Source organism: Eublepharis macularius, chromosome 16, assembly GCF_028583425.1.
Source record: "Eublepharis macularius isolate TG4126 chromosome 16, MPM_Emac_v1.0, whole genome shotgun sequence".
Classification (NCBI taxonomy): Eukaryota; Metazoa; Chordata; class Lepidosauria; order Squamata; family Eublepharidae; genus Eublepharis; species Eublepharis macularius.
Window position 1 is genome coordinate 8,179,080 of NC_072805.1, and position 18,530 is coordinate 8,197,609.

An 18,530-nucleotide genomic window follows, 5' to 3' on the forward strand; every position below is an offset into this window, starting at 1 on the left:
GCGAACCACAAACCGACCTGTTTGTGATGAACTTTGGTTCGTATTTCAGTTCATGCCCATCTCTAGTTGCTTGCAGTGCAGAATCTACTAATAGTATTGTGTATATGGGTCTTGATTAGCAGAATGCTGTTTGCGGATTTGCTGATTTGTTAATGAATATTTTATGTTGTGTTGTAGGTATTTACTGGAAAATGGATGACGATGACTTTGGAGGCTTTGAGGTATGAAACTACTAATACCAAGGTGTTGATAGTTAGGACTGGGCTGAGGCTTTTGGTGTTAAAAATAGATTTGTACCCTGGCAATCCAAATTCTCTGCCAAGAAAATCTGGAACTAGGGATCAACCCTAAGCCCTGTGGTACATGCCCTAGGTACATCTAGATCAGATTAATGCAATGTGCTCTACATGGGGCTGCACTTGCAAAATGTTTGGAAGCTTCAGTTGCTGCAGAATGCTGCTGCCAAGATGCTGACTGGAGTGGGACATAGGGAATGTCCTGGCTCATCTACACTGGCTTCCAGTTTGTTTCTGGGCACAATTTAAGGTGCTGGTGCTGACATTTAGAGCCCTATATGGTTTTTGACCAGCATACTTGAAGGACCACTTGCTCCCTTAATGAAGCTACCCCAACCACTGTGGTCATGTTTGGAGGCCCTGCTTTGTGTACCCTCACTTTCTAAGATTAGGCAGGTGGCAACCAAGGAGAGAAACTTTTCAGTTGTGCAACCAAAACTCTGGAACTCTTCCCCTCGGGAGATTTGCCTATCCCCTCCTGTTGCTGTCTCCCTCTTCTGTTGCTGTCTTTTTTTTTTGATCCACTTTCCCTCAGGTATCCCTCCTCCCTCCCCTGTATTTTATCTGTCATTTTTATCTTTTGTATTTATGTTAAGATCTGGTTTTAAATAGTTTGAATGAATTTTTGTGCTGTTTTGAATGGTTTTTAAAATGAGATTTAATGAGTTCAGGGCTAGTTTAATCACCCCTCTACTTAAAAATATGGAATTATCTAATATGAGAGCACAAGAGACATGGTTAATATCAGATAAAAAAGATTCTGTTACTCTTTTTGTGGCAAAATATATAGGGACAATAATCAAATACCAGAGAAATAACATTAAGTAAGGTTCTTCCCATTTTAATTTCTGCTTAAGGCGATAGCCATATGAGCAGTACTATAGATAAATAGGTAAAAAGGAGATTTTAATATGTAGGTTTTAATTTATTAGCTGCCTTGGTGGTCCTAATGGGCAGAAAGGCAGGCTAAAAACCTTTTGAATAATAATAGGTCTCACACAGTCAATAAGATGACCAACGTTTTAATAGTATCCTCATTTCCATTTTATATTGACAGGGTTTTTTTTCATTTTAACTTCTTAGCATGAAAAATGGTTCTAAAATTTCAGAATATCTGAATAATAAACAAATGGCTAAAGCAAGCTGATTTCATGCATTGGCCAAGCAGACTGTTATAACTGGTAGCCATGGAGGTTTCAAATACTGCATCCTATGCACTTTTTTTTCTTTGATTTATCTGATTTAGTAGTTGAGAAGAATAACTTTTTCTACAGAATTAATGCAATCTATTTGAAACTTTCTAACGTAAAAGATGACTAAATCTGACTTTGACTTGGTAAATAATCTATAGATACCTTAAAGAAAACTAAATTTATTTACAGACTGTCAGAAGAATAGGATTTTTGATAACTCTTCAGTGGTATATTTTTTTTGTCTAAAAACTTGATTTTAATTGTATAAAAATAATTTCATTCTTTAAGTGTCACAGTCACAGACAACTCAAACAATAAAACAACTCAAATATTATCATCTAAACAAAAATACAATCCACCAGCCTTACCAAACAGTAAATTTTAAACAACAGCAGCATTAAGAAGTAGAGATGGGCATGAAGAGAAAAAAAACTGAACATGATGTTCGTTGTTCATTGCCATCCACAAACAGGGACTCACAGACAACCACAAACATGGCCCTGTTCATGAACATGTTCATGGTTGGCTGTTTGTGGGGGCCAGCAGGCTCTCCTCCAGCCATCATCCAAGTCAAGATTCCTATTGCACCACTCTCAGAAACCTGACTTGAGCAGGCACCAGGAAAGGTACCAATAATAAATAATAGCTTGGCCCAGAGCCTGGCAGCAGCCCTGGAACCTGAAGGGGTAGATCCCTATCCCACTACACACAAAGAAAATTCAAGCTCCAATGCACTCTATCAAAATGCCAACAGCAACTGTCTCTCTCCCACTCCACTGTCTGCAAACTAATCCAGAACTGGGAGCTCCCCTCCCCTCAGTCTTTGCTCCCTTGTAACAAATTTGGAGCTCCACACTTGAAAGGAAGGCCTGCCTATCAAGCTAAATTGGGCTTAGACTGGGTTTTCCAGGGCAACAGCAGGAGTTCAGACAGAGTTCAGACAATCCCTGCCTAAGTTGCCAAGAGTACCAGACTGTCTGGCTTGACGAACAGCAAGATGAGCAGCAACGAACGAGGCTTGCAATGACCACCTGTTCATTTAGAATGGGGCCTCACGAACAGCTTGTTCTCGAACAGCAGATTGGGCTGTCCGTGGCTTTTTTTTTGGTTCATATTGCTGTTTGTGCCCATCTCTATTAAGAAGTAATAATAGTTAACACATGGAACAGCAAGGAATGAAAAAGAAGGAAGAAACAGACCTATATACTAGTCAGTTGAAAACCAGCTAGAAAAAATGGACAGTAATGGCAATATACAGAGGAAATGGAGGGCCAAAGGGGTGGCAGCCACTGAAAAGGCCCTATTGCCTATGACCACCCACCTGAAGACTGGGGGAGAGGGGCAAAGAAAGATCTGAGATGGGGATTGCATTATCTGGGCACAATTACATGAGGGCAAGCACTATAGTTCTTGGACCATGTAGAAATTTACCAGTGGTTAGCTATTACATGCCACAACATGCATCTCTTTCCCATTTCCTCTAAATCAGCAGTGTAGATGTTACATTATTTGCAAAGGGTTGAAAAAAACATTTCTAATTTTAGTGTCCCGTTGTGCTGAAATTAACACATACTGGTGAAAAATACAATCACGGTCCTGTGACATCTGCAGGGTAGGAAATTATTGTACATCAAACCATTTGCATCTGTTCCTTTCCACTGTGCTACTTTTAACATGTATTTAGCACAGATCTTCTGCTGTAGAGAGCAGAAGGGAGAGAGGGAAGTCGTTGGATGGGGAAAGGATTGCGCTTGAGTGACAAAGAAGGGTTTGTAGTACCAGAACTTACAATGGTAGCAGAGCTGCTTTCTGATAAAGAGAATGTTAGGGGAGGAAAGGGAGGTGGTGGTGGTGATAGTGGATGATAATAATAACATTTGATTTACATACAGCCTTTCAGGACAACTTAATGCCCTCTCAGAGCAGTTTACAACGCAAGGTGGATAAAAATCAATGATTTTTTAAAAAAATCAAAAAAATCAGATTTTTTTTATTTAAATCGGATTTTTTTTATTTAAATAGGATTTTTTTTTATTTAAATTGGATTTTTTAAAATAAAATGCTTTTTGAGGAAAATATATTACCATCCAAAGGTTATTCCATCATGAAATAAAGATTAGTTTTTAATTATGTAGAATAAGGCTGTATATGTTTAATTTTTTTGGTAAATAAATTCCATTAATCCATTCACAATGTCATGCTCTTCCAGAGGTTTTTGTAAGATTATTGGGCAGTTTCTCTGCCTACAAGATATTATCACAGATGCTTGGTTTTGCAGTTCTCAAAACTGAATTTGTGTCAGCTCAGCAGAGATCACATGCCTCTTCTTCACAGCAAAAATGTTATAACATGAACAGAGTTGAGAAAAAGACCTTAATCCTATTGTTCTACAAACCTATGAAGACAGAATCAACCCCTTCAGTGCTAAGTTTCAAGAAGTTCAGTGAATAGAAACAATATTTTTCTGATTGTTTGGAGTGGAATAGATCTGCACAAGAAGAAACTAAGTGTGAGGAGGGAGGGGCAAGCAGTACAAAATGAAAGTGAAACTTTTTGAGCACAATACTGCACAAGTCTTTGGATCTTTTGTGTGTATGACCTGAGGTTTATCACATTCTTTCCTTGGAGGAAAAAACCTATAATGGCAGCAGGCCATAAAAGAGACCCAGTTTGGGAATACTTTAATGAAGTTCCTTTACCTATCGGTAAGGCAGGCATCTACTTGCATATTAAAGTTATACCAGCAAGAATTAGTCTTTATGTAGAAAACTATGATTTAAATCAAGCCTTAATGACTAGTGATTTAAATCGTGATTTAAATCAGTTTGATTTAAATCATATCCACCCTGTTACAAAGTGTATTATTGTTATCCTCATGACAATCACCCTGTGAGGTGGGTGAAGCTACGAGAGCTCTGAGAAGCTGCAACTAACCCAAGGTCACCCAGCTGGCTTAAATATCTGGGAATCCATTTTGAAACACCTCTTGCATGGAAAATACATTTGGATCTGGTAAGGAATACTGCCTTGAGACCAGGGAAGAAAATTGTAAAATACTTCTATAAGGTGGGAGGTGAATTTGTCCCCTCAGCCTTAAAGGTATATAATGCCAAAATTTCAACCAATTTCTTTATGGTGTGGAAATCTGGATTCAGGCCACTGCCGAGAGAATGGACTACATCCAGTATGATTTTTTTGATGCTTATTGACTTCTCCTAGATGTGTTTTGGGCATAGCAGTGAGAGCTGAATTGGGTGAATTATCAATGGAAGCTAAGGCATGAATAAAAGCATTTCTTTTTCAAGTAAAGATTTTAAAATCTGAGGGAAGGCCTACTTTACTTGGACTCATCCAGGTAGATAAACATAATAGTCAATGGAACCAACTCCTGGGAAAGGGAAGGAAATGCCTAGGAATAACAAATGACATGGTCAAGAACAGAGACCAAAGATATAATCAGGCAAATAAAAATGTGTGTTAGAAAGTTGGTTATTATGACTATGTCTGTTAGGGTCTGGAGGGTATGTTCAACTCTTTATTTAGGTATGGCCCTCCCAATCCAACTGCCCAAGTATTTTTATTATTTAACAGTACCAAAGCTTAGAAGAGCTTTTACTCTGGCAAGAATGAATTGGTGGTTTTGGAGGGTAGATATAAGAAATTACTATATACTAACAGAACATGCAAATGCTCATATGATAAAGTTGACACCTTTAAACACGTGATTATAGACTAGTGTCCCATATTTAATGCGTTGAGGGCTAGCTTAATCACTCCTCTACTTAAAAATATGGAACTATTTAATATGAGACTCCAAGGTGACATGGTTATTATTGGATATAAATGATTCCGTTACTCTTTTCGTGGCAAAATATATAGGGGCAATAATTAAGTATCAGAGAAATAATATTAAGGTGTTTCCCATTTTAATTTCTGCTTAAGGTGATTTATTTATTTATTTTTAACCCGCCCTCCCTGCAACTGTATGAGCGGCAGGCAGGCAGGCAGGCAGGCAGAAGGATAGAAAAGAAAGAAAGAAAGAAAGAAAGAAAGAAAGAAAGAAAGAAAGAAAAGTGGATTGCAGTCTGTGAGAGAGGCAAGTCAGGGATTTCAGGAGTGCTTGTCGTAGAGTGGTGGGAGCTGGGAGTTTGCTGAAATGGGGGGATGTAGCAAGAAGGAAGTCCAGTCATGTGGATGTTGCAGCAGACTAGAGCATAAATGATTGTTAGCACTGGGTGCAGAAGAGAAGGGGAGTAAATTACCTTATGAATCTGAGTCCAGTGACACCTTAGAGACCAACAAGATTTCAGGTATAAGCTTTCTGGAGTCAAAGCTCCCTTCCTGAAACTAACATATGGAATCATTCCTTTCCTGTAATTTGCCCTTTACATTTGGAAAGTACTTTTCTCAGCGGTTCAGGAAGTAGGGTGAAAAAACTGTTTTAACTAATGAAAGAGTAGCATGGTGTTCACTGTAAAAGAAATGTCTGAATACAACACGTGTACCTGATCAGGACAGTTGGAAAGCCCCTGCATTGAAGTCTAATCATATGCCTTTTATTTTTAGGCGGCAGAAACATTTGAAGGGGGAAACTCTGAATCACAGGCGACTTCTCCTGCTATTCCTTGGGCAGCGTTTCCTACAGGTAGTGACATTCATTGGGGCCTTGCATGTAGGAGCTTTTACTTTACAGTTCAAAGTGGAGCATTCAAATATTAACCATCTCTGTGCCGTCTCTGTGTATAAGACTGTAGTTTCTTTCTATCTCATACTGCTTCTTAACTTACTAGTTTTAAGCAGACTACTAAAATGTAAAAACTAGACTACATTTAAACAGTTGTGAAAATCAGTCACAAGTGCATAAAATTTCCAACTGAAAGAGTGATGGGTCTACTATTATCTTCTAATAAAAGAGGTAACATATGATCTATATTTTAGAGTAAATGAAAAATTAAAAGATTCCTAGCCTTGGAAAAATAGCTGCATTCAAAAGTCTGGTGCTATAGAGTGTCCAGTCTACGTATGCCACAGTTGCATAGTCTGTCCAAGTATGGCACCCTACAATACCTCCCTTGCAAAACTCTAGATGGTAAGGCATTTAGGCGTGCCAACTAAAGGCACATCTGTCCCATATAAACTTTGCCCAGCCTCCTTGGCGTTGAAGAGTTTAATTAATAATCAACAGGATACACAGTGTAATACTAGGAGAATAAATCACTGTGGAAACAGGCTCAATTAGTGCCAAAGTTTAAACAAAGTCTTTCATACAATGTCTTCTACACAAGCAGACAGTTATAACAATATAAAGACACATTAACAAAATAGCATAAAGTGTTCTAAATTCAATATTTACAATAGCCACACACAAAGAATAGTAAGGTCCATAATAATCTAAAGGATATAACTTGAAAATTCCAACTTCAATATAAATTGCCTTCAGTCTTGAACTTCTGTTGTTTGGAACTTGAGTTTCATTGTCCGTCTTCTGTGCATCCCCACATGGGACTGCGCGTGTGCAGGCCTGCCGACCGGATTTTTTTTCTTCCAAGTAAAGTCCACTAGGGGGCGCTCGTCTGCCGACTGCGCAGGCGCGGGACTTCCCGCCCAAACGGCATCCGGCGGCGGCGCCCCTTTACCCTCAGTTTCTCTTTTGCCGCCGACCGGTGTAGTCTTCTAGTCTGCTACAGAGAGAAATCGAAAGTATTTTTGAGATCTTCATTCCTTTTGCTGGTGAGACCCTCTCTCAGAATGTCTGAGAGAGCCCTTTTCGAGCTCTGTGCTACCTGTTCCACTAAAATGACCAAAACCGACGGTCATTCAGTTTGTCTGGAATGCCTAGGGGAGGGCCACAATGTGGAGGAATGCGAGCACTGCCAACGCTTCACTCCCAAGGCCAGGGCCGAGAGGAAGCATAGACTACAGGCCTTACTGTGGAATCAGGCCATGAGCGCTACCGGGGCCCCTTCTTCCTCTCCAAAACCACCTTCCCTCGGAGGCTCGGCCCGCAGTACCCCTTCCCACAGACCGCGTTCCCAGGAACGGGCCCTCCTTAGCACATCGGTTCCTAAGAGCCCAGCGGTTCCCTCGACTCTTCGAACGGACTCGGATCCGACCCGAGCTCACAAGCGCCAGGAGGGGTCTTCTTCACGCTCGGAATCGGCAGCTCCTTCGGCTCCGAAAGCCAAGAAAGCTTCGTCGGATCCGACCTTTTCATCTCGGAAGGAACCGAACGATGTGGATCCGAAGACCCCGGAACCGATGCCTTCGGATCCGACCCCTCCTTCCACTAACCCGGCTAGATCTAAAGGCTCGGATCGCTCGGCTGAGCGTCCTGCAGCCGCGCTCGGATCCGATCCAACTCTCGTACCTACCTTTTCGGAGAAGAAAGGGCGGAAGGATCGGAAACGGAGCTCAGCATCTTCTGTCGAGGCGTCTGCAGGGAAAAAGGCTAAGAAGAAGGCCAAGCATTGTCTTTCCACTTCGGTCCAGACCGATCACTCCTCCTGGGATAGGCCTAAGACTCCTTCCCCGCGGATCAGATCTCCATCCTGCTCGTCTTCTGGAGAGGAAGGAGAAATTGTGACCAGTCATAAGGACTATCCTTTTCGGGACGATCTATCCCTCCATTTCGGCGGTGGGGATTATCTGGCTGACCGATCAGGCTACCCAAGATCCCACCGCTCGTACTCTCCGTTTTCCGGAAGAGAGGACTGGGGGGGGGGGGCTCGTAGTGTATACTCACGTTACAACTCCCCTGAAAGAGGTCTTTCACATCTCTCTTCTGATCGGATCCGAGAACCGAGTCCTAGCCCTCCCTCGGATCCTTCGCCGGAGGAGATCATTGTCGGAACCGGACGGGTGTCCCCATCTGAGGATTACAGACTCAACTCAGAACAGATGCTCCGTATGGCTCGGTGTCTGGAGATAGAGGTCTCTACTACCAACCCGAAGCCCAAAGACAAGATCCTCCAGTATGTGCAGTCTGGTAACCCGTCCACTATTGCCTTCCCTATGACCGAGGGTTTGGCAGAGGTCATCACTTCTACTTGTGAAAAACCTGCCTCTGTATATCCCACCTCGAGGAAATTGGAGGCCCTTTATAAGACCAGGCACAATGACTGTCCTTACCTTTTCTCTCATCCTCCTCCCTCATCATTGGTCACTGAGGAGATGCAGGCCAGGCAACGCCAGAGCACACACGCGGTTCCTGCGGACAAGGAGAGCAGGAAGCTTGATACGCTGGGGAAAAAGATCTATTCCTCGGCGGCGCTGACCTTAAAGATTGCAAACTACTCGGCCATTATGGGAGCGTACCAAATCTTCCTGTGGAACCGAGTTGCCGTCTTCCTCGAAAAGTTACCTGATGACCAGAGGCCTCTGGCTAAAGTCATCATGGATGAGGCCTTACGTCTGTCTCGGCAGCAAATTAACACCGGCTGCGACTCTGTTGATACAGCATCCCGATCACTTGCTTCGGCTATTGTCTTGCGCAGACACTCCTGGCTCCGTACCACGGCGCTACCTGTAGAAACACGCAATAAGGTAGAGAACCTGCCCTTCGAGGGACAGACTCTGTTTTCCTCTAAGACAGACGACTACCTATCCCAAAAGCGCAAAGATCGCCTTACGGCTAAGTCTTATGGCATTCTTCCTTCCAGACAGCCAACTGATCACCGCACTCAATACCGCTCCTATCAGAACTACCGGGGGCGCTACCAGAGGTTTCATCCGTATCCTCCCTATGGGTCCTACAGGCCTTACCAACAGGCCTCTGCTCCCTACCAGCGTAGGAGGCCTACTAACAGGTCTCGCCGCAACCGGCAAGGTTCGGATCCTAAGGAACCCCCTGTTCAGACCAAACAGTTCTGACTAGATGATGGATGTCCTGTAGTGTTTGGGGACAGACTGGCTGCATTTGCACCTGCTTGGTCCGAAGTTACTAGTGATAGTTGGGTTTTGAGCATTGTCTCTTTTGGCTATAAAGTTCAGTTTGAAAGTTACCCTGACTTGTCTCTGCCTGATTTTTCACTACAAACCTCTTCGGACAGGTTACAAGCCGAAGTGTTAGCCTTACAGGAGAAGGGGGCAATTCAATCTCTTCCCCCTAATGTTTCTCCTCTGGGATTCTATTCCAGGATGTTCCTGGTGGACAAAAAAGATGGTGGTATACGCCCTATCCTCGACCTGAGGAGGTTGAATAAATTCGTCAGGGCTAAACGGTTTAGAATGCTCACGCTGGCCACTGTGCTACAGCTTATGCCAGATGATATGTGGTTCGCTGTCCTAGACCTGAAGGATGCGTACTTCCATATAGCTATCCACCCAGACCATAGGAAATACCTTCGGTTCCTTTGCGGGGACAAGGTTTTCCAGTACCAGGTTTTGCCCTTTGGGTTGTCTTCCGCCCCCAGGGTATTTACTAAATGCATATCTGCTGTAGTGGCCTTCCTTAGAAGGCAAGGTTGCGCTGTGTACCCCTACCTCGACGACTGGCTTCTGACAGCGTCTTCGGCCGAGGCTCTTCAGAAACAAATAGAGTGTGTTGTACACACCTGTTCCCGTTTGGGGCTTCTAGTTAACTTTGACAAGTCTACCCTTCTCCCCTCTAGGAGACTTACCTTCATTGGTATGGTGCTCGACGGGGTTGCCAATAAGGGCTTCCTTCCAATTGAAAGGGCACAGAGAATTTGCAGGATGGTTGCCCTTTTTAAGAGATGCAGATTCCAATCTGCGGCTACGATACAGCGCCTCTTAGGACTGATGGCTTCCGCTACAGCGGTCACCCCCTTTGCCCGTTTATACATGAGGCAACTCCAGTTGTGGTTCCTATCCGTCCATGACTTTGAGGTAACCTCTCAGAACCGGAAATATTCTATACCTAGGGGTATCATTCGTTCCCTGGATTGGTGGGGTGTGGAGTCTAACCTCCTACGAGGTGTTCCCTTTGGTCCAGTACAGTCCCAGATTACTATTTCAACTGACGCGTCTAATGTGGGCTGGGGTGCGAAATGTGGCTCACTCAGGGCCCATGGCACTTGGTCTGACCTTGAGCAGGACAGTCATATTAATTTGTTAGAACTGAAGGCCATTCGTTACGCCCTTATTGCATTCACAGATACACTACAGGGGAAATCTGTACAGGTCCTAACGGACAACAGTACGGCCATGTGTTACCTGAACAGACAGGGTGGCACGACTTCGCGAGTTCTGTGCGAAGAGGCCATCCTCATCTGGGAATGGGCCCGGACCAGTCACACTCACGTCCAGGCGGTGCACATTCCCGGCACTTCGAACGTTATTGCAGACAAGTTGAGCCGCATGGTTCAGGACAATTACGAATGGACTTTAACAGACTGTTACTTGAACAAAGTCTTCCTGATGTGGGGGTTTCCGGACGTAGACCTATTTGCTACAGAGTCCAACAAGAAAGCCCCCCTGTTCTGTTCCAGAGGGGGTTTGGGTCTCCACTCTTTGGGGGACGCTTTTCAGCTAACCTGGAGGGGTCATCTCTTTTACGCTTTCCCCCCTTTTCTGCTGTTATCAAGGACCGTCAGCAAAATTCAGCGGGAGGGCTCCCGAGTAATTCTGGTGACCCCCTTCTGGCCTCGCCAGCCCTGGTTTCAACACGTCCTGTCTCTGTCCCGGGGACTGTCTTACCGCTTCGAGCTCAGTCCAGACCTCCTCTCGGACAGGGGGACGTGGTATCACGATCTACCCAGACTGAATCTCACAGCTTGGCGCTTACTGGGCAAGGGGAAATGTCAGAAAGAGTGACTCAAGTTCTGCTCAACGCTCGGCGAGACATGACCAGGAAATCTTATGCACTTAAGTGGCGGCGTTTTGAGGCCTGGGCTACTCTTAAGGGACTGGATGTCTGGGACTGCCAGTTGGCGTCTATTTTTGAGTTTTTGTTGTCCCTGAAGGATGATGGGTTATCCAACTCGTCTGTTAAGGTTTATTTAGCCGCCATCTCGGCTTTTCACCACAAAATTGATGGGAAGACAGTCTTCTCGCACAGTCTGTCTAAATCATTCCTGAAGGGTTTGAATAATGTGTTTCCCCCGGCCACTGCTGTTGTGCCCCAGTGGTCCCTTACACTGGTTCTAGCAGAGCTTATGAAGGCTCCTTTCGAACCTCTAGCAACTTGCGACTTAAAATGGCTCTCCCTTAAGGTCGCCTTTTTGGTGGCAATCACTTCTACAAGGAGGGTTAGTGAATTAGCTGCCCTCAGATGTGATCCTCCTTTCCTCAAAATCCACCAGAATAAAGTGGTGTTACGGCCTGATATTCGTTTTAGGCCCAAAGTGGCGACACAATTCCATATTTCTCAGGACATTGTCCTTCCAGTTTTCTTTTCTGCTCCAGCTAGCGCAGCGGAGAGGGCCCTCCATTCTCTAGATGTGCGTAGGGCGATTTTGTTTTATTTGAACCGCACGGCTGCATTTAGAAGAGATAAGAAGCTGTTTGTCTGTTACCGTGGTGCTAGACAAGGTAAAGCTGCTTCCTCTCAATCTATTTCTCGTTGGGTATCCCTAACTATTAAGACTTGTTACTCTCAGGCTAATCTACCCTCTCCCTTGGAAGTGAAGGCTCACTCTACCAGGGCGCAATCTACTTCGGCGGCCTTCCTGAAGGGCGTACCGCTGCGGGACATCTGTAATGCCGCTACTTGGTCTTCTGCGGAGACATTTGCGAAGCACTATGCGATGGATGTTATGGAAAGGAAGGAGGCTTCAGTGGGACAAGCTGTTCTCCAATCTCTCTTCCTTTGAGGGACACACCCACCTCCTAGGTAAGCTACTCGTTAGTCTCCCATGTGGGGATGCACAGAAGACGGACAATGAAAACAGAGTTTTGCTTACCGTAACTGCTGTTCATTGACGTCTTCTGTGCAGACACACAACCCTCCCTCCTACCCCGCTGTGTCCTTCCTAACCTGTGTTTTTAGGGTTGGACGGCGGCAATGGAGAAACTGAGGGTAAAGGGGCGCCGTCGCCGGATGCCGTTTGGGCGGGAAGTCCCGCGCCTGCGCAGTCGGCAGACGAGCGCCCCCTAGTGGACTTTACTTGGAAGAAAAAAAATCCGGTCGGCAGGCCTGCGCACACGCAGTCCCATGTGTGTCTGCACAGAAGACGTCAATGAACAGCAGTTACGGTAAGCGAAACTCTGTTTTCTGTTCAGTTTGTTCAGTTAATGGGTAGCCCTGGGTAACTCCTTGTTTCAACTATAAGCCTTTATCAAAACCACAATTCCATTTAGGACAAAATAGCTTATTCAAAGGAACAACAGTATCCACTGAAATTCAAAAACACTTCTAAACCCTATCAGCCTTTAACACAATTTTCCATAGGACAAAGTCCTTCAGTATTTCCTTCTGGCGGCAATATGTATGTGTTTTTGAATTTTGGAAGTCTGGAGATTCAATTCCCTTGTATATAATGTGCAAAGCATAACTATACTCACTTGTCTAACCCTTGTTAGTTGTTCAATGTATCTAACAAGAAGGGGCAGAGTTAGTGTTCTGTGCAAACTTTGCATCCATGAGACACTCTTACAGCCCAAGCCCTAAGCCCCCAATAGCATTCATGATGCCATTGCAGAGCTTCTGGAACTAGTGATTTTTCCATGCTGACCCAGCCCAGGAAAAATATGTAAAATTCTAATCAACTCTGTAGCAACTCCACCACAGTCCACCAAACATTACACAGTGTGCTGACAACATCCCTGTGATAACTACACATAAGCAACCTATCAGTGCTGGCGTGCCTTCCTGATGTTATGCTGCCACCACCCATGTGCAATATGCAACATGGGAGGGAAGAAAAAAAACAGCACCCCACATTGTAGGGTTGACCATACCTGATCAGGAGGAACTCTGCTCCTTGCACAATTCCCTCCCCTTATACTCCTAAGTAAAGATGAGCATGGAACAAAAAAAAACCCTGAACTGCTTAGTTCGTGGTTCGTTAATTTCCACGGAACATGGAACATGAACTTAACGAACTCACCCAATTTCCGAATCAGTTCAAGATTCAGGGTTTGGTGGGGCCAGGACGGCCCCTTCATGCTCAAAGAGCCCAGATTCACAGGGAGTTATCAGTAGGCTCTACTCCAGTCACCCTCCAAGTTTCATGAAGATTGCAATATGGCTCTCCGAGTTATAGAGCCCCAAAGCTGGTGCCCCCAGGAAAGTCCCATAGAAATGGAGCCATCAATGGCAATTGCCTTATGCCTCCATTTGAGGTGATGGACCCCCAGATGTGGGTCATGTCTCTGGCCACCCCCTCCTCGCAAGCAGGCTCGGGGAGACGTCCTGCTGCCTCCCAACTCGGGGTGGGGGGTCTGGCCGCTGCCTGGCAGCACCCCCCCTGTCCCCACCTGCACGGCCCTAGGGGCGACCGCATGTCTGGTGTGTGTGTGTGTCATGTCGGCAGCCCCCCTCCTCATGGGCAGGTGGGCTCGGACAGTGAGGTGTCCGGCTGCCTCCCAACTCAGGACAGGGGGGGGTCTGACCACCCCCCGGCGGCACCCCCTTGTGCCCACCTGCATGGCCCTAAGGGCAACCAGATGTCTGGCGTATGAGTCAAGTAAAGTTTATTATTACAGTCTGCAACCAGCACATATAAAACCATTTACAAATGCGTATGGGTCATGTCAGCAGCTGCCCCTTCCTCGTGGGTGGGCTCAGGCAGGGAGGCGTCCAGCCACCTCCCAACTGTCAGACTATGGAATCCCTGTTATCTAGAGTTCGTCTCCCCCTTCTGCCAGAAGCACAATTTCTTGATTTCAAAAGGTTTATTGAAAGACTAAGCTCTGACACAAGTATCCATATTCCAAGGCCTAGAAAGGATCTTGGCTGAACACAGTCATTGTCGAGAATGAAAAAAGAAAGCATAACATGTGGTACATCTAATCTTTCACTCCCAGCCTTCCCCCCCCCCCCCATCTTCCATAGCGATGAGAACTTTGCTGTGGGAAGGCGATCCTTATGATCCTTGGAGCTTTTCGCGCTCCGCTAGTATGAGCCGGGCCACTTCTTCTGGACCCTTTCAGCTCACCTATACAGTCGTCTTCTGACGTTATATGCTGACTGCATTGCCGAACTCCCGACCTCAAGCGATCCGCCGGCCTCAGCCTCCCGTGCTTAGACTGGGATTACAGGCGCGCGCCTGTAATCCCTTTGCAATCCTATTTGGAATTTAGACCAGAAGTTCTGCGCAAATTTCTTTTAGAAGATTCTCAGAGCTCAGTAACCTATGCTGTGGCCAAATTCTGCTCTTTAGCTATCAGAAAACGTAAACTTCTCTTAGTGGAAAAAACATTATAAATTTTTTTCTATTTTCATTATTGTTATTCCATTTTCACTCTTATCCCTTTATGCCTGTGGTTTTCCTGTATTGATAATATTGATTTATTGCTTGTAATCGTATTGTTTTATATTGCTGGCCTTTGCTGTAATAAATTGGATTGGATTGGCTGTGGGAAGGCTCGGCCTGTCAAGGTCTTTGGCTGTAGAAACAGATAAGAGTATTCTCTCCCATGGAAAGCGTGGTCAAAATAACACCTGGACCTGGAGGGAGAGAAAGGCTAACGACTACAGCATTAAACATGGCGTAACTCTGACCAAGGAACCACAGAACATATTAGATCCTGACACCAACTCTTGCTGCCCCCGGTGGCACCCCCCTGTGCCCACCTGCACGACCCTAGGGGCAACCAGACGTCTGGTGTATGGGTCATGTCAGCGGCTGCCCCCTTCTCGCAGACAGGCTCGGGCGAGGTGTCCAGCCAACCTCCCAACTTGGGGTGGGGGTCTGGCAGCCCCCCGGTGGCACCCCCCTGTGCCCAACTTCATGGCCCTGCGGGTCATGGTCAGGGAAGGGGGAGACATCATGTGCATGGAGGGGAAACTTCCCCCAGCTGGACAGGCGGCACAAAATAAGGGGTCCGGGCAAGGACGGATCTGGAAGAGCAGTGCACTAGTGCAGCAGCATGACTCCGTCCATTATGCAGAGAAGCAGAGGCTGTGGGCATGACCCACCCACTGGACATGGCATGTCGTGGACAGGGAAGGGGGAGACATCGTGTGCATGGAGGGGAAACTTTCCCCGGCTGGACAAGTGGCACAAAATAAGGGGCCCGGATGGTGACGGACCCAGAAGAGTAGTGCACTAGCGCGGCAGCATAATGCTGTCCCTCGTGCAAAGGAGCAGATGCCGCAGGCATGACCCACCCACCGGAAGTGGTGTGCTGCAGTCAGGGAAGGGGGAGATATTGTGTGCATGGAGGGGAAACTTCCCTTGACTGGACAGGTGGCACAAAATAAGGGGCCCAGGCAAGGATGGACCTGGAAGAGCAGCACAGTAGTGCGGCAGCATGACGCTGTCCCTCATGCAGAGGAGCAGAGGTCGCGGGCATGACCCACCGGGCAGAGGTGGCGGGTCGTGGTCAGAGTGTGGGCCGACCTGGCCCTCCCCCTGCGGGAGAGCACAGCTGTGAAGCAACATCGTGTGCTTTCCTCCCTTGCATGGAGGGGAAATGGGGCTGTACAGGCAGCACAAAATATGTGGCTTGGACAAGGCCGCCCCAGGAACCAGCAACAACAGCATATGGCATCACACAGGTGTGGAAGTTGGGGCAGTCACCTGAATGTCCCACCCGCTGGACGTGGTGGACAGTCCCTGACCCACCCGCCAGAGGTAGCATGTCCTGGTCAGGAAAGGGGGAGACCATTTCCTTCCTGCTGGCCATGGCGGCAATGAAGGTACTCCTTCCCCCTGGCGTGGAGGAGACAGTAAGTCCCATTGATCGGGACCCCTGAAACTGTGTCATACAATTTTATATGCAACACCGCCCCTTGAGCAGAGAAGCGGTGGCCAGAGGCATGACCCACCCACCGTACATGGCGGCAAGCATTGATGGAACCCCTTCCCACTTGTGCAAAGGAGACAGTAGGTCCCATGGATCAGGGTACCTGGCACCATTGAATACAAACACATTTCCAAAGCCATCCCTCATTGAGAGGAGCATTAGACTTGGACGCTTATAGTCTGACACCACTGACTCTGACCCACCTGCCGGTCGTGACAAAGGAGAAAGATGGGGAGGCAGTTCTAAGTCCCACCACCCTTCCTGGTCCACATCCCAGCAGGAGCAAGGGCAGCTCACAGGCAGCAGGCAAGTGGGGTCCTTGACGTAGGCCTCTTCCAGGGCTTCCAAGGGTGGAGGCCAGAGCACAGAACACGCCCACAGACAGTTAGGCTCCTGTCCCAGATAATCAGTGCTGCCATGTCCCATGACAAACTGTAAAGCTCAAAACAACTCGAAAGTAGTAATATGACTGCAATATGAAATGTGAAATATATTGAATTTAATAAAGAGCTAAGTGCAACCGTGTTGTGTCACGATCAATTAAAACAATATCATAAATATTTCATATACCACATCTCATGAATAACATTCAAAAATAGTTAAGATACACAGAGCTAGCAGCAATATAGCCGTCTATGTAGTTCATACAGTGTCTATTCAGACAGTAGTTCATACAGTGTCTATACAGACAGTAGTACAACCGGTGAAGAGTCCATAATACATATGAAGAGGCAATGACGATGGAAGGCAACCTGGAACTGGAACTCTTATTTTGAGGACCACCAGGAGTTAGTCAGATAGAAAATGACCTTGAGCTGAAACTCACACCAAGAACAGCCCTATGGGTCTAAGCCAGCAATTTCCAATCCCCATTTCGTGCTGGAACTTCCTCATGGGCACAGTGTGTAATCTCTTCCAGCCTCTCACATTCACATCACACAGTTGGTAGGAGCCGATGGGACAATGCCGTCACGGCATATTTCATATTGCAGTTATATTACTACATTGGTTAGTATGTCCCATGACAAGGCTGGCCCAGGAAGAACAGTGTATGGCGTGATGCCTCCCCTTCTGTTCCCTCACCCACAAATTCATCCCTCCCCTCCGCTCGCTGGCGGGTGGGTCATGCTGTTGTCTGCCCCCACTATTCAACGCTGGCATCACGGTGTTTGCACACTGCTCAGCGCAGGAGCTTCGCCCACTGGTGGAGCTCTCCTTGCTGCATGACTATGCTGCCCTTGATACGAGGGTCGCATATGCAGGCCAGTTTGTATGGGTCCTCCCTGCACAGAGGATGCAAACGGGTGGCCAAGCCTGCCTGCAACCTCGTGACCAAATCCCTGATCCTGTGGAGAAGCTGGTCCTGTTCTTCCATCTCTTTGGCCATGGATCAGGGGAATGACCTGCCCCAGAGAGGACTGGTAGCTACACAGGAGCTCAGTGGTCTCATTGAATGGCCTCAGGACATTGACCCTCTGAGAGAGGGATAGCCAGTCCATTGAGCTGAGGCTGAGCTCCTTTCTCCCCTGCAAGACTGGCACTGAGGACATTATGTCCTGAACAGGGTTCGTTTGCTCCTCCAGATGACTCACCATGTTGTAGGTGGAGTTCCAGCAGGTGGCCGTGTCCTAGAAGAGGTGGTGCTCATCATCCCCCCCCCCCCGCCAGCCACCTCTGGAGCAGCTCGCGCAAAGACTTGATGCTGCATGAGAAGTGGGCTAACAGGCGCCGACAGCTGTCCAGCAATGCATGCATAGACAACATGGATTGGTCCCAGCTGGCCTTGATGTTGCTCCCTAGCCCCAGAGCATCCATCATGACTAGGTGCAGTTTGTGCACCAGGCAGACCAGGCCGTCTAGGGATGCCTCTCTCAGGGCCGCCAGCATGTTTCTTCCTGCGTCGGTGACCATGAAGCTGCAGGAAACCTGCCCCGTGGGAGCCCATTCCTTCAAGGCAGCCCTGATCATGGCGGTGATGTTCTTGCCTGTATGATCCTTGTCCATCCCCCTTGCCTGCAGGAGGAGCACTCTATAGCCTGGCACCAAGGGGTCCATCTCCTCCTGGGGATCCAACCTCTCCCTGGGGCAGCGGAGATCCTCCGGTTGCCGCCAGTGGGCTGTGATGGCAAGGTAGCCGTGATGATGGCCACTCCAGAGGTCTGCTGTAAAG

General features: G+C 46.9%; 1 protein-coding gene across 6 annotated transcripts in view; it reads left to right on the forward strand.

Moving 5' to 3' along the window:
* Positions 1-18,530, forward strand: part of CCDC91 (coiled-coil domain containing 91) — a 279,810-nt gene that overhangs the window by 34,539 nt on the left and 226,741 nt on the right. For all 6 annotated transcript variants that reach the window (XM_055000772.1, XM_055000775.1, XM_055000774.1 and 3 more), the window contains exons 2-3: positions 178-221; positions 6,056-6,134. In XM_055000772.1, the coding sequence (XP_054856747.1) occupies positions 192-221; positions 6,056-6,134 (109 nt within the window). In that variant the 5' untranslated portion in view covers positions 178-191. The remainder of the gene's footprint in view (positions 1-177; positions 222-6,055; positions 6,135-18,530) is intronic.